The 27,475-nt window shown below is 43.7% G+C and overlaps 2 protein-coding genes across 5 annotated transcripts; one reads left to right on the forward strand and one right to left on the reverse strand.

Annotated features, from left to right (window-relative positions):
- Window positions 1-131: 131 nt before the first annotated feature.
- On the forward strand, window positions 132-9,664 carry Alkal2 (ALK and LTK ligand 2). 2 transcript variants are annotated; one of them, NM_001159743.2, is made up of 5 exons: window positions 132-847; window positions 2,854-2,907; window positions 2,988-3,068; window positions 5,841-5,906; window positions 9,073-9,664. In NM_001159743.2, exons 1-4 carry the CDS (start codon window positions 592-594, stop codon window positions 5,903-5,905), a joined length of 456 nt encoding a protein of 151 aa, NP_001153215.1. In that variant the 5' UTR covers window positions 132-591; the 3' UTR covers window position 5,906; window positions 9,073-9,664. The 2 variants fall into 2 exon arrangements, with proteins under 2 accessions (NP_001153215.1, NP_001363993.1); NM_001377064.1 differs by lacking the exon at window positions 2,854-2,907.
- Window positions 9,134-27,427, reverse strand: Acp1 (acid phosphatase 1, soluble). 3 transcript variants are annotated; one of them, NM_001110239.1, is made up of 6 exons: window positions 27,298-27,420; window positions 20,877-20,950; window positions 20,526-20,639; window positions 13,553-13,614; window positions 11,924-12,029; window positions 9,134-11,761 (listed from the first exon to the last, which is right to left on the reverse strand). In NM_001110239.1, exons 1-6 carry the CDS (start codon window positions 27,338-27,340, stop codon window positions 11,684-11,686), a joined length of 477 nt encoding a protein of 158 aa, NP_001103709.1. In that variant the 5' UTR covers window positions 27,341-27,420; the 3' UTR covers window positions 9,134-11,683. The 3 variants fall into 3 exon arrangements, 2 of the variants coding, with proteins under 2 accessions (NP_001103709.1, NP_067305.2); NM_021330.4 differs by lacking the exon at window positions 20,526-20,639 and adding an exon at window positions 20,678-20,791; XR_381176.4 differs by having other exon boundaries at window positions 9,383-11,761; window positions 20,526-20,791; window positions 27,298-27,427.
- Window positions 27,428-27,475: the final 48 nt, after the last annotated feature.

Here is a 27,475-nt window from a genome sequence, read left to right on the forward strand (position 1 = left end):
AGGGGCCTGACGAATATCCGCGCCCCAGAGCGGCGCTCCGTGGTTCTAATTAAAGCGGCGCTCGGAACCCGGGGGACCCGCCTGACGTCGGCGGCCGCGGGAATAAGAAGCGCCCGAGGACAGCGGGACTCGGAGCAGCAGGGTGAGCGCTGTCCCCGTAGGAGCTGCGCGTCCTGTGTCCCTGCGCTGGACAAGTGGGGCTGGAGCTCATCAAGTAGTGTCGGGACTGGGGGACCGAGGAGCGCGGCAGACGCGGGACCTCTGGTGATCAGGTGCCCGAGGACGACGCGGGATCCACGGCGTGGGCGCAGGTGCCCGAGGGCAGTGCGGGGCCCACCGCTGGCAGGTGCCCGGACCTCTCAAGTCCAGGGCTGCCCATCTGCTCCGCGGCTCCGGACCTCGGCAGCCCCCGGGGCGTCACCTGTGGCCTCGCATCTCAAAGAGGTGTCCAAAGACCCCGCGCGCCGTCCCCGCTGTGAAAGAAAGTTGTGCGGCGGGCTCAGGCTGCGCCTGGACTCCGCGTGCGGGAAACTTGGGCGCCGGCTGCTGGGGCGGCGGGTCCCAAGACCCGCGACACAGGCCACCAGGGCCATGCGCGTGTCCGGGCGCCCGATGCTCCTTGCGCTGCTGCTACTGCTGAGCACGGTGGGGGACCGGGGACGAGCGCAGTCCAGGGGGCCTGCAGACCGGCAAACGCTGCTGAGGTTGCTAGTTGAGCTGGTCCAGGAGCTGAAGAAATTCCACATAGGAGACTCCAAGAGGTTGCAGCTCCTTGGCGAGTCCGACTTTGCCCTGGGCCGCAGAGAGGCCACGGATTATGGGGCAGACCAAGAGGAGCAGAGAGTGGGTGAGTGTTCCTCGGTGTAGAACTGGTGGAGGGCTTAGAGTGGGTGAGAATCCAGCAGTGTAGACCATAATATGAAAGAGAGTAAGGGGCGGGGGGTTCTGGCAGCGTAGATTTTGAAAGGCAGAAAGTCTCAAGAGGTGAGTATCTGGCAGCGTAGACTGTGGGGTCAGAGTGTAGAAGAGGGAGCCGTAGCAGTGTGTATCTGAGGAACAGAGTGGAGGAGTGTCCCGCAGCAGTGTAGACCACAAAGTACAGAAAGTTAATAAAATTGAGCTGTGGCAAGAATGGACCAGTGGAAAGTGGATGAGGATCCGGGCAGTGTAGACTATGAGGAACAGAAAGTGAGTATCCCAACAGTGTAGATCTGAGGGGGAGAGAGTTGGTAATTGGTGGGTGTCCAACAGTGCCAACCTACAAGGTAGAGAGTGAATGAGGGCCAAGGCTTTGGACCACGAGGACTGGAAGGGGTGGGGTCCTGAACACGTAAACAGAATTGATGAGACTGAGTCTTGACATATGGACCTGAGAAACCAAGGATGTTTGATTGCCCAGCAATATGACCTGAAGAGTGAGTGGGGTCCTGTCACTGTGGGCCCCAAAAGAGTTCTAGCCACACTGTGTACTGAGGAGCAAAAGTGGGTCTTGACAATATGGATGGAAGGGCTAACTTCCGTGTCTGAAAGACATATTAATATTTTTAAGAACTGCTTCTCAGAAACACAGGTTTAAAGATAAATCAACTTTAAATTTTAACAGGGTTTGTGTGTGTGTGTGTGTGTGTGTGTGTGTGTGTGTGTGTGAGAGAGAGAGAGAGAGAGAGAGAGAGAGAGAGAGAGAGAGAGAGAGAGTTCATTTTGTTTTGTTTTTTGCTTGTTTCTCAAGAAAAAAACTGGCAGGAACAAGAAACTGTGTGTGAGCCTCTCAGATAGCAATCCTAATCCACTTCCAAGATGTGCTAGTGCACAGTTCAGGACACTCTGCTCTTTGCAGGGGAGGCTTCCCAGTCCACCATTTCCAGCAGAGGCAGAAATGGCCAGCGCTTCCCTGATGGAGCCCTTCCCGGAGTGGCCCGTGGGAATTTCTCAGGGAAGCATACAAGCTTTTAATGCTTTCATGACACAATTAGGTCAAATATGATAGGGTCACTTTTGTGTAAACTGACTCAAATAAGGAGTGCACGAAGAAAGGCCTTGGGGAGTAGTCTCCATGTCCCTCGTGGAAGACTCGATGCCAGTGTCTCTCTTCAGCTATTGGGAAAGCGGAGAACAATATTTCTGGTAAAATGAAATGTGACATTACACAATCACAGAGAATCTACTTGCCTCATGTGGGTCAGAGACATAGAAATGATTGAAGAGGCTGAGAAATGAAGCAAAAACAATATCTAAACTCAGAAAAAGAAATCAGGGAACCAATGCTGGAGACCAGGTGCCCACTAAAAGCATGACTATGAAATGATGTGTGAAAACCTTTCTTTAGGTCCCCTCCTTTGCCTTATAAACCAAGGCGATGTATATTCCCATCTGTTCCCACCAGCCTATCAGAAAGCCCTAAAGAAATTTGATCCTTAAAACATTACCTACAATGTATATTGTTCAGTGACACATTTGGGGAGTTGAAGGTTCAGTTTTATTTCTTGAACTTTTAAATGCTGTTGAATTTGATTCCAAAGTTCTTCCGATTAAAGCGTTTACAAGTGATTGATCCACTGGAACATAACCAAAAAGAGAAAATTGTTTTTGTCATCCTGCAACTTTATGGCCTCCGAGAGAGAATAGACTGGTAATATTTGGAGCTTTAAGAGTAGTTAACGCTGCTTGAGAAGAAAAATCATGTCCCGACCTAAGTGTCCACACTGTATTTTGTGTAACTACCAAGTGTTCTCCTGTTTTATCCAGTGCATTGTAGTATGGATAATGCAATTCTCAGAATTTCCTCCACACTCACTTTATGACCACACTTCATAGGTTCTCTGTTCAAGTAATACGATTTCTCACCCCTCGTAGAGATTGTTCCTCGAGATCTAAGGATGAAGGACAAGTTTCTGAAACATCTCACAGGTGTGTGTCCCCTTCAGTCCTCTGCCCTCCCTGCTCCTTTGTGCCCTGAGTCTTTGTGACTTTCTTCCTCTGTGTTCCAGGTCCTCTTTATTTCAGTCCGAAGTGCAGCAAGCACTTTCACAGACTTTACCACAACACGAGAGACTGCACCATCCCCGCATGTAAGTGAGCACCCAGTAGACAAAACTCCACTCTTTCCTCAACGCAGTGGGTCTGCTCTGTGTCAGGCGTGGGGGCCTGAGTGTCTCCACCTGACTGGGTTGGGACAGGATGCCCAGACATTGGAGCAGATGGCTTAAACTGTCCAGCAACCAGTGCCACTGATGATAACCCATTGGATGTAATCAGCTCTTGCAGTGGGTTGACCCCTTCCATTCACATCCTCATTTGTTTATGAACTCTGGCACAAAGTCCATATTCTATTCAGCTGAACATCACACAAGTCAGGTGTGAGTTGCTTGGGTGTCTGCTGGTGGTCAGAGTGTTGAAGTAACCAGCCTGGTTGGCCTGAGGTTCTTTGATCAAACTATTCTGACCATCTCCATGGCTCTGACTAGTGTGGTTTTCATCCCATCAATAATAAAGCCCTCAGCACCCAAGGATTTTATTTGCTATTCCAAAGCTTTTCTTTTGGCTGTAATTCTTCAGCCCAGTGACATGGGGCTCATACATTGGCCCCGTTTCTCATATGTCTTTCTTTCCTTTAAAATTTCTTTTCATTTTCAACAAGCTTCATCTATTTATCTACTGTAATATAGTTCACTCCCCCGAAATGGTTCCTTACACTCTTCATAAAGCCATTCTTTTAAATGGGATGATGATCTTTGCTTGATTTAAAACTGAAAGAAGAAAAGCCATGCAGACACACCAGGATCTCGCTGGCAGAGGTGACAGAGGACCGAACCCAGTCAGCAGACTGAAGTGGCCTTTTTGCTTGCCACAAATATACCGGTTACATGAAGTAGTAATTTTCTTTTTTCTGTTTAGGCAGCAGAGCTTTTCTGAATAATGATGTCTGTCATTTACAGACTGCTTCAGTGTGACAGACACTGCTAGGCAGGCTCATGCCCTCACATCTGTGGGTCTTGGCCCAGCAGGGCTGCTTCAGGCGCCCTTATCAGACAGAGTCAGGCCTGAAGCCCAAGGTGAGCAGACACGCTCCCTGAAGAATTCGATTTTCCATTTGAACTTGCCATAAGTTCCCCTTCTCTCATTACCTCCCCTGCTCTCTTGTGCACTGAAACCATCTTCTGCTTGAGAATTAACTTCTTTCTTGAGGCCATAGAACCTTTTTTATTGTTTAAGTGTGTACCTATCTATTTTACAATAAATATTCTCATACAATGTAATTCTAGATTCTAAATTTTAACATGACCTTCTAGCATTAAAACCTATCCAATTAGAGATTAGGAGACAGGATTTAAATGGCTTGTCACAGAGGCATCAACAAGACCAGGCTCAAGGCTCATGCTCCACTCTACAGTCTCTTCAAGCTTCTCCCAGAGAGCTGAACTATGCTCCACACTGTCGTATCCTTTTCCAATAATATACAGAGACTTCTGGCCACATCTCAATCTGAGTCCCCAGAGGTGGAAGGTTGACCCATTTGTGCATTGAGATTAGCCCCTCCCGACTTCTTCTTCCACAAAGAACAGAGCAGTAGGTAGCTCTTCCAGGGTGCTTTAAGATGTTCAGAAATTCACTGAAATCCTGGGGCGCTAGAATCAATATGGACCAGAGAGCCCAATCTTCTTAGATAGCCATAGTAGCTTGGCGGAATGAAAACAAAGTCTTTCTTCTTTCCGATAAACAGAATATGTTCTACCTACATTCGTATTAGTGGTTGTGGGGCATTGTTTGAGACGTGGACTGAGATAGGAACAGCTAGGATCTCCACAGGATACAAATGCAAGTATTTACAGTTTGTTAATTAAGTCACTCCTGGACTCACAATCTACTCCATCCCATTTAGGAAAACTGTGTTCCAAACAGTGAGCAAGAAAAGCAAGAAAGTCAAAATCTAGGAGATGAAGTCCAAACAAGTTAAGCTCTCTTTCCTCTTTGAACCAAAAGTATATATGCCATGAAAGTTTCGAAGGTAACTTGAGAGTGTGTAGCCATTGTCATTGTCACTCATTCAGATTCTCCTTTGAGGGTGAATACTTCCTGAGAAGTAGACTGTAGTAAATCATAAGTCACAAAGGCTTTTCACATAAGTGTGTCCTGGGGAAATTCTTCTATAGATGTGGTAACTGAGCCTTCCTACATATTTCTTGATGGAGCAGAAGAAGGAAGTGTGGAATCATAGGAAGCCACACAGTTACACTTCTTGTTACACTTGAAATTTTGCTTTTTAATCCCCCCTTTACTGTTTACTGTTGATGTTTACTGCTACATCTATTCCCATTTCTCTTTTTTACTTTTTGGAACATACTCTTGTTAAGTTGCTCAGGGTGGCCTCAAATTCATTCAGTAGCCCAGAACTTATCCTCCTGCCCTGCTTCTTGCATAGCCTCCCACCTCGATCCCTTTGACCCACTTTCTTTAAAACATCACTGTAAAAGTCTGTATAAGGCTCATCTCAGGTGGGGACTTGGTCTGCATAGAATCTGCATTCAGGAGGAATGTAAAAAGCCTATCTCACTTGAAGCAACGCTCGTGTCATTTCTGTGAAGCTGGCAGCCATAGTTCAGAGGACTGTGTCTGTCCCCTCTGTAACCTTCATCTTATTTCTGCTTGTAATGCCAAGAAAGTAAGCAACTTAGAACTCATGATTCCAGATAAGACTCTATTGCTTCAGAATATTTTTTTTAAAAGTTAGTGTTTTATATACTTGCAAAACAAACAAATGAACAACAACAAAAAGCAGCCTATGTTTCATTTTAGTGTTGTGCAGACAACTGACGAGGGTCCATGGTTTGTTTTCACTGCAGACTATAAAAGATGTGCCAGGTTACTTACTCGGCTGGCGGTCAGTCCCATGTGCATGGAGAGATAAGGTAAGCTCCCAAAGAATCGTGGTGGCCACACAGCAGGTGTCAGGATCCCATTTAGGTCATAAAACACACATGGAATTCAGTCATGCATTTTCTACAGTAGCCTCACTCTGAGCAAAAGACAGCCAACTCACCTCAAAACATTGGCCATGAGTAGAAGGCTCCCCCTGCTGGCTATCTGTAGTGGACATTGTTACTGGAAGTTGATATTAGCACTTAGCTGATCTCAGCAGAGGCAGTTTACATGAGGACACAGGTTTCAACCTATTGCTGTCGACTTCCAGGTTCAACACTTACGTTACTGACACTTATGGACACAAATGTCCTTCGAATTTTATTTAGTAAACAACAGAGAGAATGTGGTAGGCTACGAACTGTGGCTAGCCAACAATGCACTGCATACCAGCCCATAAAAAACAAATTCAAAAACTGAGGTACAAGGGAGAGGGGGATATAGCTCAAAGGGTAAGGGCACTTGATATGTAAGCACGAGGCTCAGAGTTTAAATCCTCTTAGTCATGTAAAATGCCAGACATGGCTACAGACACATGTAAACCCAGAGTTGCAGTGGCTGCACAGGAGAATCACCTTAATACCAGTTTTGGTGAGAGACCTCGTCTTGAAGGACTTAGGTGGAGTTGTATACCAGAACACTCAACACCCTCTACATTCTGTATGCATACATGGGCATGCACATCTCCATACACGTGTACCTACCACACGCACACACAAACCCCTGAAACATACTTGTCAAATGTGCATTCCTTTTGCACCTTAGTAAACAAAACATCTTTCATGCTTATACATGCTCCACTGAACCAAGCATAGATGATGCTTGATTTTTGTTTTATTTAAGTTAGAGTATACTATTTGTTACTAACCACAGCTACACAAATTTAACGTATCCTGTAAAGGTTTAGAGTCGTGTCATTATAACAAAATTTAACACAGATAACATAATGTTTCTGTTAATGCTACTATTTAGTGACAGGAATGTCTATCGGGTTGTAACTATATACTGGCCTCCTGAAGTTCTCAGCTCAATGGATTGGGAGAAGACAGCATTACTTCCCACACACACTCCACAGTACTCTATCATTTCAGACAAACTGACAGAACTTTAATTTAATCAGTTTTGTATTTTTAACCTCATAAATGTGCCCGGCATTATTAGGTGGTAATTCATACCACAAATAAGATCTACTTCCTGAATGCAAATGGCTTTTCCCAGAAAACATGCCTGCTGTCCAGAAAATTAAAAAAAAAAAAAAAAAAGGTAAATGTTACATTTTTTAAGTAGTTGCTTGTCTCATAAAAAATGGATGAGAACAGCACTCCTTCATATACAGGCATGCTCAGTACAAGGGCAGCATTGTGCAGAGGCAAACCTTGGACCTGGCTGGGTCAGCAGGGCCGGCACACAGCAGCCTCAGTGTTGGCCACTGTATCCTCACAATCTGGATTGACTGATTGATCATGAGCAAGATCCACTAAGAGTAAGAGGCTCTCTACTAGGGATGAAGCGAAAGAACAGCAAGGGCTGCGCACGCACCCGGCACTCTCTGGAGGAAGTGGGTGCTCTTAGGCCAAAGCTGAGAAGTGCGTGTCCTCATTTCCCTTTGCAACATTTTCCATTTTCTCACTGCATTTATAGCTAGCACACACACACACTTATACTGGAGGATAAAAACCTCACTTGCATTATGTGTCTTTGTAGAGATGTCGCCACCTTACTAGGAAGTCACTTGGGAAGTATTTCTATTTACTTGCAAATCAGGAATGTCCATCTTATCCCCTGAGAACATTCATGCCTTTGGTACCAGCCTCCTGAGGGCTGGCTGCTCCTGCCCAGAATTCAGTTTCCCAGAGACAAACCCACCACCAGGACTCATGTGCCTGCTCTAAATGGTCTCTGTCTGCCAGGCCTCAGCAGCACATCCGTGCTTGCCCAGTACAGTAGCTTACAGAAAAACATGAAGGAAAAGGCAAAGTATGTTGAATAGATGTGGCATAGGACAGCCACAGTAAGTCTCCCACCGGCCTCTGCTGTACCCCTGCATTATCCAGGATGGATTTGACAGGATAATGCAACGGTTACAAGGGAAGGAAAATCTCCTTCACAAACTTCTGCACCAAAGGCCACCTGCTTCAACAGTCACGAGTTCAAAATGGAATAGGTTCAGTTTGGCCAAAATATGGGTGTGCGTGTCAGTTCAAAACACTAGCATCTCTGTCAAGAATTAGTTTAAAACTTTTACTATTCTTATTTTTTAAAGACTTAGGTAGGTGTCTCTGTACTTTGCAGATTGGTTCAAGGACACTAGTCAGACCCTCAGGGCCAGAGTAAGCATGTCTCACTACCATGGAGAAAACCCGGAGCACATGTTCTGCTGGTTCACAGTGGCCACACCAGTTTTCTGCTATAGCCAGTCTTCATTTTCTAGCTTCAGGACCACTGGACTAGATTCCTGTCCCAGCCAGCTCTAGACCAGAGCCTACGGGCCAGGTTTTACAAGTCCTATAGGAAAAGTAATGAGCAAATGCATGAGGGTTTCTTGGAGAAACTCAGTAGTCTTCCACTCCCCAGAGAAAGCATATCCAGTCACACATGTACCGCATTACTGAACCTACACATCAGCTAAATGGAAAGTCTGCGCTCTGGCCTATTTTTTAAAATATAGGCATAGGTAGTAAATAGTACACATGGTTGAACCTGAATATGGCCTCATAACCTTGATGTTACCTTCATGACTAAAAGGTAAACAGGTATTCTAACAAGGAGTACTAAGGGTCTTTGATTAAATAGTGGCTTTGTGAACATAGTGTGAAGCAAGCAAACTCTTCCCCAGAGGAGGCACAAACTACATCTCTTGACAGGATTCCCAAAGTGCCCCATCACACCTAAGACCAAGCACCAAACTTGACTTGAGCAAGTGTTTATTCACAGGTGTGCATGGTGGCTGTCACCCTTAGGCACCGTGAGCACATGGTAACTATAGAACTGGGTTGTTTTCAGGTGGGAGTGGGGGAAGGACCTAGACTTTGAACGTTAAGAGAAATACAGGTTCCTTGTTTATAAATTTGTTATATTGCTAAACTTGTACCACATCATCTAGAATTAGTAATAAGACCTGAGTAGCTATATGACACCAAATGTAATTGTTTTCAGCTGCAAAGGAGCGACACACCAGGAACCTTGAAAAGTGCCTTGGAAACCAACAGAACAGAACCATCTTCATGCCCACTTCCTGTGGACAGAGATTTATTTTTGCACTCTTCCATAATTCCTTTGCATTTTCTATGTTGCTGACAGTTTACAAATATGCATTCAGTGAATCAGTGTATCTGTCAGTGAGATTTGCCACTCTTATGATTGTAAAAACAGACAACATTCCACATTTGATGTATTGTTCTGTAAAATGAGGTATTTTCTTTTTAAGATTAGGTGGAACCACAAGGAATATTTCTTTAGAAACATAGGCAGAACATTAAACTGTATTTTCATAGAGCATATAGTATGATTTGACATTTTGTATTCTACAATTAAAATCCCAAAGTATAGTTTGGAACTGCATGAAAAATTTTAATGAAAACCAAAAAAACCTCAGTTGTGTTGAAAACAGTGGCATATGTATCTGTGGCTATGCCAAGGCCAGTCCCACTTGTCCTCTGTAAATGTAAAAGTACATTCCAGGTATTGTACAATATGTAAATACTGTGAATAAATACAAGGAAATAAATGAAGTGTTTGGAATAATGAACAGTCTTCAGAATGACTCTTAAATAACAATGTCAAGGCTCAGAATATATGTATATATAAACATACATACACATTGTTCACTATATATATACACGTGTGCGTGTGTGTGTGTGTAGATGTGACTAAGTACTGAATAACATAAACTCCTGATCGCTTGGTCTCATTTAGCCATCAATACTCCACATCTACCATCTCTACCTGATTGTAAGAGAATGTCAAACCAAGAAGCACCCTGAGAACAGTTTTAAAATTTAATGGCTGTATTTTAAACAAATGTAATTTGATTGAATGTAAAAAGTTAATTTCTCTGTTCATGAGCCCTTATAAACACACTGTGCTGTTTGAGACAGCCGTAGAACAAAGCAGAACCTGACATTCCAAGGATCTGCGTGTAAGATACACAGGTAAAATTTCAAGAAAACAATAGGATCTTATGACCTGAAAGAGAAATCTGAGATTCTGAAGCAAGCACTGAAGTAGGGTGGAGAGCTTTGACTTAATCCATTTCCTCCTTGTGGCTGACTACCTGTCCTCTCCCTTCCTCGGTTTTAATTTTGTGAAGACTCTGACCAAAACCCCACAGGAGCCCAAAAAGGCAGCTGAAGTGTCTGCCTTTGCTGGGACATCATGGCCTTTCTGTGAGAGGGTGCTGGGATAGCTGCTTTCTTCTGGAAGAGTCAGGTGTAAGCTTTCCTCCTTCGAGAGAGGAGCCCTGGCCAAGAAGAGACTGCATATTCCTAGGCCCCTGGGCTTCCTTCCTTTCAGACGTCAGGATGGCTCTTCTAACTACAAGTTCTGCGTGACTGGAGCTCACCAGTAGTGACCTGAGCTAAGACAGGCTAAGACAGACAGTTACCACCTTTTCAGCTGGGAAGCGGGTAGGGAGCACCAGCTACATGAAGAAGGCCCAAGGATAAGGATAGTGCCTGGAGTCTCTCAATTAGACACCCATCGCCATCCAACACAGCATTGTGTGTATCCATCTCATCACTTTACTTTCTAACACAGAGGCTGAGAGCCCAAACTTCACACTCAAGCAAATAAAAAGGCACATGGAGGCAACATTTAGGTATCTTGTTCACTTGTCAGTAAGAAGCAGGCAGACACTGGATTTGTATCTCAGTTGTATTTGATAACTTCCCAGTTGAATTCATGTTCCTTTCTGACATACATTCATATAAATTTGAGGTCTCTTTTCTGAAAATACACAAAAATTACTCTTGCTTGCCTATAACTTTGTAAATTGCCCATGAGAGAACACTTACAAACACATACCAGTATTTAAGCACACTTACTTTTTTTTTAAAGCAAAGTGGCTCAAACAAGAACAAAGCTCAGGAAAGTAGACAAAAACCAAGTAAGACTGAAGATGGTAACTTTATCCATCTGCTGCTCCCATCCGTTGTTATTTTTGTTCCCCTTTTAGACAGGGTGTCACTGTCCAGCCCAGGACGGCCTGCTGGAGTCCCAGGCCCATCAGCACATCCAGCGTCTCCTCTCTCAAATCCCTCAACACCCTCAGTGTGTCTGAGCTTAAACTGCCAGTGTTAACTGGAAGGCTGCCGTGAATGGAGCTATTGTCACAACGAGAGCCTAGAGAAGAGAGTACACGGCAAGCAAACGGCACACTGGGTGCGGGTCATGCACACACTCCACTTAGACCAGACGACCCAGGCTTGCCGAGCTCAGAGGCTGATATGGACCTTCTAGGTCACTCTTACTTTCTGGGTTTTTGTTTTTGTTTTTGTTTTCTTTTGTTCCATATTTGCTTGTTCCACTGTTTTGTAATCACCGCAAGGTCAGAGGTTTAGTTAGTCTAAGAATGCTTAGCCACACCTCAAACTGTCTGACTCAAATGCTTTTATCCTTCTGAACATATGCCTAATTCCCACCTACAATTATTTTAAAGATATACAGTAAGTCAGCTGAAAAGAGAGGTGGGGTATGGGGCTAAGGACTGCCACCACCCTTGGGCACAGCACTGATGAGTGAGCTGCTCAATGGTGGGGCTTAGGACCAGCTAGTAAGTCTTCTCCAGGAAGGCCTTGCAGCACCTAAGGCATTGCTGGTACACCACCTCGAAGTCAGAGTCATTGCCCTGCAAGGACAGAAAAAGAAAAACCAGCAATGGTTTATGATGACAGTGTCCTCCGAAGACCCAAACACAGATTTAATACAACAGAATCCATCCTGTTCATTTAATACCACCGAATACATCCTGCCCATCTTAACAGAGGCTCCAAACCTGACAGGGACTTACATAATAGGGATCTTCAATGATGAGCTGTTTCTGTGGATCATAGCTCCCAAGTAGCTCAATTTTAGCTTTGCAGTTTTTAACTTGATTACTTTTTCTATTGAGATCTCTGTAAAATCGAAACATGAACTTAGATTTCTGATCTATGGTTTTAAGTTAAACAGGGACATCTGCTCAGGGTTTATGAAATATCCTATCAAATTACAACAGTGCAACCTGATTTGAAATGAAACAGAACACTCTGCAGACCTATGGGAGTCCTGCAGCTGTATGTATGCCACAGTGTACTGATTCTGATACTCAAAATGTGTATCTTTAACTCAAATAATAAAGTTTTCTTCTGTGAAATGTGGCGCACGCCTTTAATCCCAGCACTTGGGAGGCAGAGGCAGGCGGATTTCTGAGTTCGAGGCCAGCATAGTCTACAAAGTCAGTTCCAGGACAGCCAGGGCTACACAGAGAAACCCTGTCTCAAAAAACCAAAAAAAAAAAAAAAATGTATTTTGATATGACAAAAATGATAACACTTCAGATCCATAAAAATGCCAGAAAAGAACTCAAAAGACCATGTGTACCACATCCCAAGGCAGGCTGGACAATGTTCAGGGCAAGTGAAGACAGGAGGAAGATGGACTCAGTACAGGACAGCTGAGCGAGGCCAGGACCAAGTGTGGCTGGACAAGTAAGTTTAGTGGAGAGCATGCAGGCCACAGTGGCAGCAGCTCTTCTATACCCCCACCCATTCGTCCCATGAGCCTAGGGAAGTGATTTAAGTCCATAGTTCCTCAATTTCTTCCTTGGTAATAAAGTAAATTTACTGATGAGGGGTATGGACCTGCAGACCACCTCAGTTTTACAGACTCAATCATTGCTACTTAACCCCTATCCCATCAGTGTTGCTTAGCCCAAAAACCATAAACTCAGTGAGGGCTGTCTTGTCAGACTTATTGCTATGGAGTGCAGCAACTATATAGCAATAGGATACAAGAGACTCCTCATCTGTTACAGCAGTAAAGGAATCAGTGACCAACGCATCACCTCCACACCTAGAGCCCCAAACCCGCTGGTCTCCATGGCCATTCATCTACTGGCTGCACTGTGTCTTTTAGAAGACACACCTTTGTAAACAGAGCTCTGAGATAAGCACACTTGGTCTTCCTGCCCTCCTGAATAGCTCTGTAGGTTGTTATCAACCTTGTCCATAAAAACTGTAAAGACGGCCCATTGGACACGCAAACTTTATGTGCCCCAGTACAGGGGAATGCCAGGGCCAAAAAGGGGGAGTGGGTGGGTAGGGGAGTGGGGGTGGGTGGGTATGGGGGACTTTTGGTATAGCATTGGAAATGTAAATGAGCTAAATACCTAATAAAAAATGGAAGAAGAAAAAAAAAAACTGTAAAAACACTAGAAAGTCATTCCGGGCACTTGCTGGGCCTAGAACACAACTGAGAGGAGGACAGAGCTACTGTGTAAAGTATGAGTACTGCATACACTGGACATGGTAGTGTCATTTCTAATCCTAGCACTCAGGAGGCAGTGATAGGTAGACCCGAGTTCAAGGCCAGGTCTACAGAGTGAGTTATAGGGCAGACAGAGAAACCCTTTATCAAAAAAACAAATATATATGATTACCTCAGATTGCTTTCATCCATACATAGTATATAATCGAATGTGGCAAAGTCTTCTTTTGTAATCTACAATTAAAAAGTCAAAAAGCAGTGATTATATCCATACAAAACTGTAGTTGAAAAAAAAAACATGTAATTATATGTTAACTCATTAACCTAAGTCTATGTTCACTTATCAACTGAAATTTTAACAAAATACACAATTTAGGGTATATTTCAAGTCCAAAACTTTATTGCAAAATAATTTTATAAAAGGTTCTTTGAAATAATCATAAATATAAAACATGGACATAAAAAAGCTTGTTGTTAGTTTTGGTCCCTCAGTAAGATGTAATCTCAATTGGCATCATAAAGTCACCTCCACTGTATTCAACATTCCATGACTGCCTTAGGCCTTGGGAATACAGATTAATTAAGGAACAGATCTTTGTTCTCGTGAGGCCACCCTATGAAGAAGAGTAAATACTCTCCAGGAGAGTGAGGCAGAGAAGAGACACAGGGCCTCAGAAGAGGGAGATTAACTGATTCTCAGAGGGTAAAGACTCCCTGAGTGCAAGTCCCTCTAAAGCTAACATGAAGATCCTGGGGGTCTTCATCATGTACTTGTTTCTGGCACTACATAGTTTAAGACATAAGCTCCCTTAAATGTAGTTGAAGAAATTTACCTTCTAGATTTTGACTACCCAGGAAACACCTGGGTTAAAAGAACAATGACTATAACCAAACAGTAATAAAAATGGTCACTTGCTTGTTACTAAAATTATTATATTAAATTAATTATATTAAATTATATTATACTAAATTAATTATATTAAAAATGAGACATTTTAGCTTTTAGTATGCACATCCATATACTATTAGCACAGCATTTAAATAATCACAAAGGACTGTACTGTTTTAATTCCCCAAGACACAAGACTCATAATTTATTTCAAAGACATTAAACCAATACTATCATATAAAATATGTTATTTTTTCAAGTTATGAAGAATATCTTAGCATTAATTTTGGCTTATTATTATTAATTTGTCCTAAAAAATGTACTGCTTAATGACTTACAGAGTCAAACCACACAGGATTTTTGGATTTTAAAATAACTGAGAAAGTTCTTGCTATTTTGCTTTCTCTAGCTCTTGCTTTTCCCTTCCTCCCGCTGTCCCCATCCCCTTCTCTCCTCTCTCCACATGCTCATGGCTGGCCTCTCCTCCTCTACTTCTCTTCTTTCTTCTCTCCCCCTCCCCCTTTCTCTACTACCCTCTTAACTCCTCTTCCCATACCCCTAATAAACTCTATTCTATACCTTAAATAAATAAATAAATAACTGAGAAAGAAGAGCAGCTAGAACTTTATGTCATGGAAAATGCACAGTTGAAACTCAGGACAAACTAATCCTATTATTAGAAAAGCAACACAGAAACCAAGATTCTTCTCCAAGATTCTGAGAACCCTGGCTCACTAGAGCAGCATGACAGGATTACAGCCACAGATAACAATCACCTCCCGTTGAGTTCCTATGGTGGACCTTACCTGCTGATCTGAGTGAGCCCTGCCTGGACCCTCCCAGAGTTCTCTCTCAAGTCATTATAGGCAAGAGCTCTTTAACCCCCGAGGCATTCAAGTCCATTTCCAAACAGCCCATTTAGGAGGTTTTATCACTGCTAAAACTAAAACAAAATCAATTTTTTCTTAATTTAAAAAGATGAAAACCCAGGACTAGAGAAATGACTCAGTGGTTAAAGGTATGTGTCGCTATTGCAAAGGACCCAGGTTCAGTTCCCAGCACCCACACGATGTCTCACAACACCCTCTTTTAGCCTCTGCAAGCAAGCACTGCACAAATGTGGTATGCATGCTTGCAGGTAAAATACTCATACACATAAAATAAAAATAAATGATTTTTAAAAAAAAAATCCATTATAGCTATAGGCTTTTTGTTAAGATGTTTTTATTTTTCTCTCATTCTCTCTCTCTCTCTCTCTCTCTCTCTCTCTCTGTGTGTGTGTGTGTGTGTATTGTATGTGTGAACTCTTGTCCTATGGAAGAGAAAGTACTCTTAGCCACTGTGACATCGCTCTAGCCCACAGATATTTTTAATTTTCACTTCAGGAAATGGCATTGTCAGACAGATTTTCTTACTTGCCTCTGTACTGGGTTATATTAGGATACACTATGTAAGGTGAAGCTATGTGCAATTTAGGAATGCTTCCAAAGGACCCGTGGATCACTCTTGAGTACTAGTGCTTGATACTAGACCACATCTGAGTAGGCAAGGACTAGAGACTAGCAGTCACACACACTGAGTCCTGCACAAAGGGCCACCAGGATGGAGACGCCAATAATCTCAAGGGCCTAGAAGCTTCCTCAAGAGCAAAGAAAGCCAGGCAAAGACCATGGTGGAAAAGCAGGGCCCTACCTGCCTGGATGCCTGGGACAATGGAGAAGAAACTGGGGTTAGGCCTGGCAGGACAGTGAAGCTTGGAGGAGCACAGGCCCAGAAAATAAGAGTCAGTGTAGGTTGTTCCACCTGACCTACCAAGCCCTCTCCTGCCAGAGCAAAAAGCTCAAGAGACCAATGAGAAGTTATGTGCGCTCAGTAAAGAAAAGCCCACATTCTATGCTGTGACCTGCTCCTGCCCTGCAGGTGAGCAGTCCATGCCATCCTGAGGCCCAGCAGCAGAAGGGTACTCAGAGGTACTGCCAGTCTGCAATCCTACTGAGACCCTGTATCTGACAACATCTACCAGCATCCTCACAGCAACAGTGGTAAAAATGTGATCTTTCAAAGGAACTATGATTATTTACACAGCACCAAAAGGGCACCACACAGAAAAATCAAGAAGAAAGCCAACTTGCCAGGCCTAGTGATACTGGCCTGTAATCTCAGCTCCTTATGAAAGAGAAGCAGGAATCATGTTCAAGGCTAGCTCAGGCTAGCTCAGGCTAGCTCAGGCTAGCTCAGGCTAGCTCAGGCTAGGGTGAAACTGTCCAAATAAAAACTAAATACTGCTGGGGAAACAGCTCAGTAGCAGATCACATGCAATATAAGCTCGTACCAGGCTCTACCTAGGGTGTAATTCCCAGTTCTCCAAAAAAGAGGAAAGAGCAGGCTCAGAAATGACCCAGAAAGGCATTAGCAGACCTTACTTAAAATACAAAGAATATGTTCACTTGTAAATTCACAACAGCTTTTGTTCTCTACAAAACATGGAGCCCTCAAAATTCTGGTGAGAATGAGGGAGGGTATGTGAGGGGATAATTTTTCTTCCCTGCCAATGGTAAGTTACCTACTGTCCAGCAAACAGCCCCACATCATAGGCGGCATGAAAATAATGCTAATTAAACTCGGCGGAATGAAAGAACAGAAAGATTTTTATGTCCAATATATATGAAAGCTGCCTCTCCAAAAAAAAACCAAACAAACAAAAAGAAAAAGCCTAATTTCCAAAAAACTGGTTAAAAAGCATCAAGTCCCAGTTCAAAAAGCATGCGTTGGTCTCCCACAGCAAAGCTGATGAACTGGAGACCAGAGAGAAAACCAACAGCCAGAAAAAAAAGAGATATTATCACACTCCTCCATTGCTAGTGGGATTGCAAACTAGTACAACCACTCTGGAAGTCAAAAGTTCTGGAAACTTTTGGAGGTTCCTCAGGAAACTGTAATAGATCTACCTTAACACCCAGCAATACCAATCTTAGGAATATACCCAAAAGATGCCCCACCATGCCACAGGGGCATGTGTTCCACTATGTTCATAGCAGCCTTATTTGTGATAGCCAGAAGCTGGAAACGACCCAGATATCCCACAACAGAAGAATGGATACAGAAAACGTATTTACACATTTACCCAGTGGGATAACTACTCAGCTATTAAGAACGAGGACATCATGAGTTTTGCAAGCAAATGGATGGAACTAGAAAATATTATCCTGAATGATGTAACTCAGTCCCAAAAGGACATGCATGGTACGTACTCACTAATAAGTGGATATTAGCCAAAAGAAAAAAGAAGAGAAAAAAAAGTACAGAATAACCAAGATACAGTCCTCAGAACTCAAAAAGGTCAACAAGCTGAAGGGCCCAAGTGAGGACACCTCAGTCCTACTAGGGAGAGAGAAGAAAGCAATCACAAGGGCAGAGGGAGGGACTGAGAGGGAAAGTGGACATGGGGGGCGGGGAATCATGATGTGGTGTTGGGTGAGGGGAAAAGGACTGAAGCCCTGAGGGTCAGCAGAAAGAATGGAAACAGGCAACCTTGGACCTCAGGAGACAGGAGGTTGCAGGATCCTCCAGAATGTACCAGAGACCTGGGAGGTGAGACTCTAAGGATTCAAAGGGAGGGACCTTAGATGAAATGCCCTACAGAGGGGAGAGGGAACTTGTAGAGCCCACCTCCAGCAAAAAACAGGGCATCAAGTGAGGGATGGAGTTGCCATCCCACAGACACATCTCTGACCCATAATTAATCTCGTCTGAAAGAACTGCAGAGATGGAAAGGGAGAGGAGCCTGAGGAAAAGAAGGTCCAGCAACAGGCCCAAAGTGGGATCCAGCTCAAGGGGAGGACCCAAGGTCTGACACTATTACTGAGGCTATGGAGCGTTCACAAAAAGGAACCTAGCATGACTGCCCTCAGAAAGACCCAACAAGCAGCTGAAAGAGTCAGATGCAGATATTTGCACTCAACCAATGGAGACAGAAGCTGTTGACCCCAGTAGTTGAATTAGGGAAAAGCTGAAAGAAGCTGAGGAGGAGGGCAACCCTGTAGGAAGACCAGCAGTCTCAATTAACCTAGACCCTGGAGATCTCTCAAACACTAGACCACCAACCTGGCAGCATACACCAGCTGATCTGAGGCCCCCAACACATATATAGCAGAGGACTGTCAGGTCTAGGTTCAATCAGGGATGACGCAAATAACCCCCAAGAGACTGGAGGACCCAGGAGTTTAGAGGTCAGGTGGGGTGAGGGGGTGGGAATGGGGACATCCTCATGGAGACAGAAGGGCGGGGAGGAGGTATGAGATGTGGAACAGTCAAAGGGTGGACTAGGAGGGGAATAAAATGTGGGGTGTAAATAAATAAATGAATGAATTTTAAAAAATTTTTTAAAGTATGGAAACATAAATATCAATGTCAATAAATTGGTAAAAAAATTAAAAAAAAATCAGCAAAAGCAATCAATCAGATCAATTTTCCAAACAAAATAGAGATACCATCAATTTTTTACACACACTTCTTTTTTTTAATTAGATATTTTCTTCATTTACATTTTAAGTGCTATCCCGAAAATTCCCTATACCTTCCCCCCCCCCCCTTCGCTGCTCCCCAACCCACCCACTCCCGCTTCCTGGCCCTGGCATTCCCCTGTATTTGGGGCATATAATCTTCACAAGACCAGGTGCCTCTCCTCCCATTGATGGCCTACTAGGCCATCCTCTGCCACGCAGCTAGAGACACAAGCTCTGGGGGTACTGGTTAGTTCATATTGTTGTTCCTCCTATAGGGTTGCAGACCCCTTCAGCTCCTTGGGTACTTTCTCTAGCTTCTTCATTGGGGGCCCTGTGTTCCATCTAATAAATGACTGTGAGCATCCACTTTAGTATTTGCCAGGCACTGGCATAGCCTCACAAGAGAGAGCTATGTCAGGGTTCTGTCAGCAAAATCTTGCTGGCATATGCAATAGACACATACACTTCTTAAAAGACAAGAAGACATGCTCTGTGCATTTGGTGAGGTATAGGTACAGATGCTGGCTATGAACCCATTAGATGGCTCCATCTGGGGTGCCACTGCCCACAGATTCTCACAACAGAAGCCACCCACACGTCCAGCAGAGGTACAAAAGGAACAATACAGCACTTAACCCTGCCCAGGGCAAACTGCTGTAACCCTCAGCAGCGACATGGAAAAGATGCTACGTGTGCGTGCACTCCACTGCTGTGCCAGGGACATGGGGCAGACCTGCAATTCCAGCCTGAGGAGGCTGAACCACGAGGACTGCCTCAAGTGCCAGTGTGACCCTGACTCAACAACACAAGCAAGATGATTCTACTCCTACAATGTTAGAACGCACAGTGAAACTTTGGGAGGGACCACTGCACAAGAGGGGAGAAGCGGCCAAGCAACCTTGATGATGGACTCAGTCCATGGAGAAGCTGATGACACTGAAAACGGGGACACGTGAGCACACTTGACCAGCAGGGGCGGTTCTCCAGTCGGCCATGCTAAAAGTTCCTATCCCAAGACATTGCTTTGAGTTCAAGAGCTAGCACCCTAACCATATGCCATTTACAACCTAAGTTGAAAGATTAGAAAAATAACATGTTAAGAACTGTACTAAAATAGTTATTTGCATAAAGTGTGGCAATTGGTAAAGAGAAAGAACATAAGGAAAATGTGACACTGACGTACAAAGTATTCTTTACTAGTGCTTTGGAACTAAAAAGCCAAAAAATAATAAAAAAAACAACAGTTGAGAACGGTTTGTTAAAAACAACATAAAAGAACAACTTAATTTCAATAAGGAACTCAAAGAAATACATCAGGCTGCCATCTTCTGGTAATATGGATACAAAACTATCTTTGTCTGTAACTAAAGGGTTTGTTTTTAATTCCAGTCTTCCAGACAGACAAGTGTTAACAAGGCACTAGAGCTGTATGTTTAAGGTACTTTAAAGTAGAAAAAGACATGTGTACTAACAAACTAGTAGCATAAGCAGAAATGTCTAGCCAGAGAGTCTGTACATGGTAACAAAATGAAGACCACAGCCAAGTCTGGCTCACAGCAAACATTGTATCACTATGGCTTATGTCTTTTATCTGTACTTTAACACGTTACCCAAGGCCATCCAAATCTTCCACAACTACACAGGCAGCAAGTCAGTCGCCCCCAACCAAATACATGCTGCAACACACAGGGTGGTCAGACTCTCAAGTAATGGGATTCTATGTAGTAGAAATTAAACGAGATCTTTTCTACCTGTCTTGCCTTATGGGCTGTGCTAATGCCATGATTTCTTAGGCAGCTGACAGCTCTTGGGTCTGGGGGCCGGCCCACGTTCCAGTCGGAAACGGCGCTGCTGTCAATGGCCCACTGTAACACAAAACATATGTCAAGCTCCAGTACGGTACCTGCCGTGCAATGTGCTGCATGTGGATGCCATGTTTTCTCATGCAGTTCTGCCCTCGATAGTCAGGAGGGTTCCCCACTTCATAGGTGGATGTAGCCGCACTGTCTATCCTCCACTGCAGGAGAGAAAAGAAGTGTTCTGGCACCTTGCTGCCCAAAGGGATTCAGTCTGGACTCGTCACACTACTGAATGGTACTCACATTATCTGAAACCTTTTCATCAGTTACCAGTTTCCTGAATACTGCTTCTGCAATGGGTGACCGGCAAATGTTACCTTAAAAAGAGAGGGAGAAGACATATAGAGGTTATTAGCTGTGGCAGATGGGCAGATACAGATTTCTGGCCCAAAGATTGAGTGGACTACTCCCAAAGTGGATGCCCAGTGCCTGCATCTAAGGTTGGCAAGACAGTACAGAATTCCCTGAGAGAACCAGATTCATGGTCCTGACAGAATGGCTGAGGTAACTAAACAGCAAGAAAGCATGTAAAACACAAATCAATTTTCACTAGCAATGAACCAAGACCAAATCTTGAAATCAACAAAGTAAGTTGCAATCAGCTACATTTAAAACAAAGTATAATAGAACAGAAATAGCTATGTTTAAGTATACATACATAATAAAGACTAGTAATACTTCAAAACAAAACACAAGGCAATTCAATACAAGCTTTATTGAGTAATCATACGTAAAGCCCTGTCCCAAGAAGCCTATGGTCCCCACGAGTTAGCCAGCTGGAGGAACAGGGAGGTTCCTCTTGTCGGCCCCACCTGCCCCAACTTCTGACATCAACAGATAGGTCAGGAGTCCCATACTAGTTGGCTACAAATCTGCCTTCCCTTCCCACAACTGTCGGGTTTGGTGATTCCTTAAAATGACCATAGAATTCAGATAAGCAGTATAGTCACAACTCATAAAAAGATACAGATTGGAGAGAGGCGGAAGAAGGGAAAATGTATTCTGGGGGAACCGAATACGAAGTCTTCTTGTCCCTGGGGACACCTAGCCCTCCTGTCGTTGACAATATGCTGAGAGTATTACTGCCAAGCTAGGAAGCTCAGCAGAGTACTGATATTCAGAGCTCCTAGTAAAATGTGAGAGAACCCAAATGAGTCCCCCAAAAACACAAACTATGGGGCCTCCAGGTGTTAACAGATACTCCATCACTCCAAGAAAATACCAGGGAAATCAAGGATGGCTTTCTAAGAGCCCATCTGATCAAGAACCAAATTCCTTGCTACACCAAGAAAGACAAATGATACCTTAGCTCTGCAAGCAGATAAACAAAGAGACAGGCTCATACACTGAAAAGACTCAAGACACAAGATAATAACAACAACAACAATGAATGCTGATAAACTAGTGCTGTGATGGTATGAGACCAGAGAAACGTAAACATTCCGCAAAGCTAAGTGAGATGCCAGGGAACCTAAGCTTGAGCTGATGTCCACAGGATAAGAAGTTTAAATAGCACCGTGGGAGGACCTGAAGGCGGTACTCGTCTAGACACAGAAGGCAGGGCCTGGGACATGGAGCCCTAATCCCACGCCAAGTCTGTACTTGGTGCATCCTGGGAGAACCTGAAGGTTCCGGCAATGTGGCTTACCAAACACATTTATCTTGTATGCCTACTACTTTTGAGCCAAATACTATGGTAGGCCTGCAGATAGAAAGCTGTTTAAGATACAACCTCCTCTTACAAGGTGGGAAGGTCAGAAAAGCTCAGGGTGGAAGACAGTGACACTCTGGAAGGTTACATGAAAAAGCCAATGGGAAATGGTCTAAGGTGTGAGTCCTATGCTTAAACCACCCCCAGACAGCTCTGATAAGCAGGTTTATATGAGAAAAGCACAGAAGATTTGAGTTGGAAAAAACTATCCTACTGCCATCTGTCAAATCAAAGTTAGCATATACAGTTTTATGACTAAGTCTGATAAGAACTGCAACTGAACAAAGCAGCTTGACCTAATGAAACAAATGCAGGGAGACCTGGAGGAGGCTCGTGAGGTCTGTGTCTCACACTTTCCTCTTTGTGTGGGATCGACTCTGCCACACAGGCTTTTAAGAAGAGGGATAATATTTTTAGGTTTCAGATTTCTAACAGGAAACTAGAGGAGTTTTAGGTTCTATGTCCTCTCAGGGGAGCTGTGCTTGGCTTAAGGGGCAAGAGGTGGGAAAGCATGGGCTAAGAGAGACTTTGTTTAAGGTATACAGCAAAACAAAACACTGTATTTGGGTGTATCACCTAAGCCTTAACATTAAGAAAAGAAAAAAAAAAAAAAAAAGCAAGCAAGAAACTGTATGTGAGAGGTCAAAATTTCCTGGCTTCTGATGCATAACCAGACATTCTAAGATGTGATGAAACATGGATGCTCTGGTCCCTGGACCAGTTCCTGCCATGACTGCACATCCTTCCATATCTACAAAACTATGTACTTGGCTTCTTTGTGTGTGTGTTTGTGTGTGTGTGTGTGTGTGTGTGTGTGACAGAGAGAGAGAGAGAGAGAGAGAGACTGTGTGTGTGTGTGTGAGAGAGAGAGAGAGAGAGAGAGAGAGACTATGTGTGTGTGTATGTTTAATAGCAATAACAGTTTCATCAATTAACCATTAAAGCTAAGACAGGAACTCATTTTAAATGTCCTCCATATGATAGTCCCGGTTGTGAAAGTTTCCTTTCCACATTCTAATTTCTGTCTGGTTTTTCTATGTCTTTGTGTGGGTGTAAGCGTGCAGATGTATACAGAGAAGAAAGGTGATATTCCTCAGAAGTTGTCCACTTTGTTTTTTGAGAGAGGGTTTCTTACGAGTTTAAGAGTAACCTTAGTAGGCAGGATAGGCTGGCTGGCCAGGAGGCTCAGGAAACCAACAACTTCTATCTACCTAGTGTGGGGATGATAAAAGTATGTTACCATGTACAATTTTTGTTTGTTGTTGTTATTGTTTTTTTTCTTTTATTTAAGCATAGGTTCTTGGAATAAAACCCAGGTCCCTCATGTTTACAAGGTAAGAACTTCACTGATTAAGATCTTCCTAGCCCTGTTTTGTTTTGTTTTGTTTTTGTAAAGACCACCATCAGCACTGTTTCACTAACCAAAAGGCTTCTGGCACATCACCACATATCCAGGCAAAACAGCCAATAGTGGTGAGCAGGTTAGGAAAAACATTATTATTCTGGAAGTTTAGAAGTTACCAAAGTGTAATATTTTAGCATGTAAAAATAAAAGGCAAGACATCTATATAAGAAAAATTATCATTAAATACGAAGAAACAGTCTTGTTTCTTTGTAAAACTGTGGGCCATTTCATCATTTGAGCATATTCACTCCTACCCTGCCCCCAGATAGCTGTATTTAAAGGTATGTAGGTATAGATTAAAAGTACCCTATCTCTACAGAGACTACAAATCATACAACCTACAAGATTAATAGAAGGGAACTCTCAATACTAATAACTTGCCTCTAGCTTGCCAATTTATGTTATTAATGTTATTAGAAAAAACACAGGGCTAGGTTAGACCTCTGACCCCATCAAAAATGAATAAATAAAAACATACATATATACATTAAGAGTGAGTTCACTGGCCATAAGAAAAACACTTTATGGTTTGACTTCCACAAGTCCTGGAAATGTAAACATGGCCTTATTTCTCTTATGACCACTGTGACTAGGGCTGAGATCACACCTGCCTTTGCTGGGTCCCATCCAGCTTCACAGAGCAAAACGCTCCTCTCCTCATCTTTCTAAAACAACTTCAATCTTAAAAAGTTTGAAGAAAGGTTCTGAAGGAACAAAACTTTTGCATTTCAAACACAAGAGCTTTCACTGTGCTCCAAAGGGGCTCTTGGGAGAATTCATCTGTACCATCCTCAAATTTTCCGAGGCTAGCAACTGACTACAACACATCTAACTTCTGAAGCTATCCCTGCTTCTTCCAGGGCCTCCTGTAGCCTAATCTCCACAATGCAGGTGGAACAAATTATATCCCTCCCCATTTCTGCTCCAGACCTCCCATGGCTTATCTCACTCAGAGCAAACCCAAGTCTTCATACAGCTTCCTATGGTATCTAGACTCCAAACAGGGGCCCAGAAATAACCATTCTTGGCCTACCACATTTCTATACAGCCCAAAGGGTTAACCAAATTTTTAGTTTTAGGTCATTAAAAAATAATGCAAATGCAGAAAATCTTGTAATACGTGAAAACTCTATCAAGTCCCAAGGCTGGTATCCAGGAACGAGCTCTACTGAACAGAACCAAGCTATGGCTACACTAAGTTTTCGGCACATGAAGTTTAAGGATTCACTCCAGCTCTTTACAGAGGATGTAGATCCCTGCCCTAAAGTATCTGCTGTACATAAGGATCTCATTTCTCGTATTTAGAATGATCCAAGTTTGGTACCCACAGGCAAAGAAATCGTGGCTGAGAAAGGCTGCCTGGTCTCCAAAACCATGACTTCTCTGGTTACAACTTTTACCTGAAAACCTCATGCTCTGTCTTTGGAGTAGAGACAGGCCCCTTGCCACCTTCATGTCTCTGCTCACCTTCAGATGAGTCCTGACTACAGCCTACACCCTGCTCCCACTCTGCTTTGGCTCATAGTGAACACCTCACCAACTGTATGAAGCCACTGGCATTCCTTGACTGATGGTGACTGCAAAGTACCGGCTTCAGAACAGCTGGACTTCATCTGTGGTGTTCACCACTATATGCACCTCCAGTGGCAAAAACAAAATACTGAATTATATTGACGTCAAACATATGCAAGCATGTACTTCCTTTAAAAGTCATATTGGTACAATATGCCAGCACAGATAACTATAATAAGCAATGTGAATTAAGGCCAGAGTTTTACTTTGTTCTTCATAGAAATTACCTAGTACAGATATCTTGCAACTATCACACACAGTACCTTGTACTGAAAAGTGGAATAATAAAGGGAAAAAAGCTATTGCCCACAAGACAGATAACTCTTCCTAAGAGCTCCACAGGCTGTCAAATAAAAATGCAACTTATGGAATAAAATATCTCGGGGGGGGGGTACCAATGGTCTGGGTATAAAAAATCCTTGACTTTTTTTTCATCATTTTGACTTTATAAAACAGATGGCTTTTCAAGCAAAACCCAGCATTAAGGTTCCCAGTAAAGTTAACCATACCATCAAGGCATAGGACAGCAACAGTTTCTTAAGGGCAGTCCCCACAGGTGGGTGGGAAAGATAAAGCGAGGTAGACAGAAAGTCTTGGCAGACTTCTAGCCTAAAGAGGAGTGTCACTCTGTAGGAAAAGCAGAGGACAAAAGACAAATAGCTGGACTGTTGACAATTTAACCCTTGCCCCTCAGGGTGGAGTCAAGGAGGCAAGAACTCTGAAAAAAGAAAGAATTGCATATTATGTAAAGGAGAATCAAGGTTGAAATTCTGTGTTAGAAGGTACTTAAAAGATTATTCATTTAAAAACAAACTGTTTTTCACATGGCATGAGTAATTGTCCTAGGGACTGAAAACCAAGGTTTCAGAGAGACCTAAAGAAAAGAGACTGGCTGAGAACCATAGCAACTGTGACCCAAGGATGACATCAAACAAACCTGTCACAGAATGGTCTTCCTGTAACCTAGGCTCACGTTGGCACAATGGGGAACAGGGGTGGGGGTGGGGGTTTCCGGCAAGAACTCCAGCTGTTCTAATAGAAGGGGCCAGCTTAGAGAGTCACACTACAGATATGAAGCCACCTGGGCCAGTTAGCAGGTGAGAGGGTTCAAAGGAAGAAAAGCAAGTTAGGTGACGGACAAGAGCATGAGGGAATAACAGGGATGATGATTAATCGTCATCGAGACCTTAACTGATTAGAAAAAGACAACTCTCAGGACGTCGGTGATGGCTTATCCCCCGAGGATGTGATCATAAGGGCACTGACCTAGTCAATGGTTTAACCCAGTAGATTCAAAATATGAGGAAATGACTGGAGGTAATGAAAGATACAAGTGTGGCTGAGCAGAAGAAAATACATCCCGATGCGTGCTCTTGGGGCTAACGCTTGTCTTGCTCTCTACTCTCCCCTTCTGTGATTCCCGTCCACAGGAGCAAATAGTCCCTGACTCATGCTCTGGCCACCTTGAAGGACCATGATGCCTTGCCTCACCACAAGCCCAGAATCTACAACCATTCAAAAGGGGCCTGAACCTCTGAAACTGAGTCAAAACAAATCTGTTCTCCCTAAAGTTGTTTTGGTTGGATATTTTTCAGCACAGAGATTTGGAAGTAACTGCCAAAGCAGATGATGGGCGACTCTCAGACTTAAAAGAGGAGGAGCAAGTGAGAGGGGTCTACGGGCTTGAGAGAGAGAACTCGCACAAAGATTTGTGGTTGAAGGGCACTCGGAAGGGTGACATGGGCTTTGGAAGGGCATAATCTGGGACAAAAATTACACAGATCTCGGGCTCAGAGGAGTACCAGATGATGGGGGATGCATATGAAAAAGGCAGACAAACGAGTATGTGCTCAGACGCGGGCCCAGCCAAGGCCTTCTGATCTGCTTCCTCCGCCCAGCGCTCTTGTTCGGAAGCCTAACAGGGAGAGCACTTCAGGGTCCCAAAGAAAAAGACCCTTAAGTCGGCGAGTCCTTACCGAGACACACGAACAGCACTGACTTGGACCCAACCTCTGCCATGTTTCGGTGCAGACCCTGGCGCCCAGAAACCGCGTCGGGACGAGGCGCATGCGCACTGCCAGGGTTCTGACCGTGGACATGCGCAGTCCGCCGCCCCACGTTCGTACGCGGCCAGAGGCGGGGCCAGAAGTCGCC

This window comes from Mus musculus, chromosome 12 (assembly GCF_000001635.26).
Source record: "Mus musculus strain C57BL/6J chromosome 12, GRCm38.p6 C57BL/6J".
Lineage (NCBI taxonomy): Eukaryota > Metazoa > Chordata > Mammalia > Rodentia > Muridae > Mus > Mus musculus.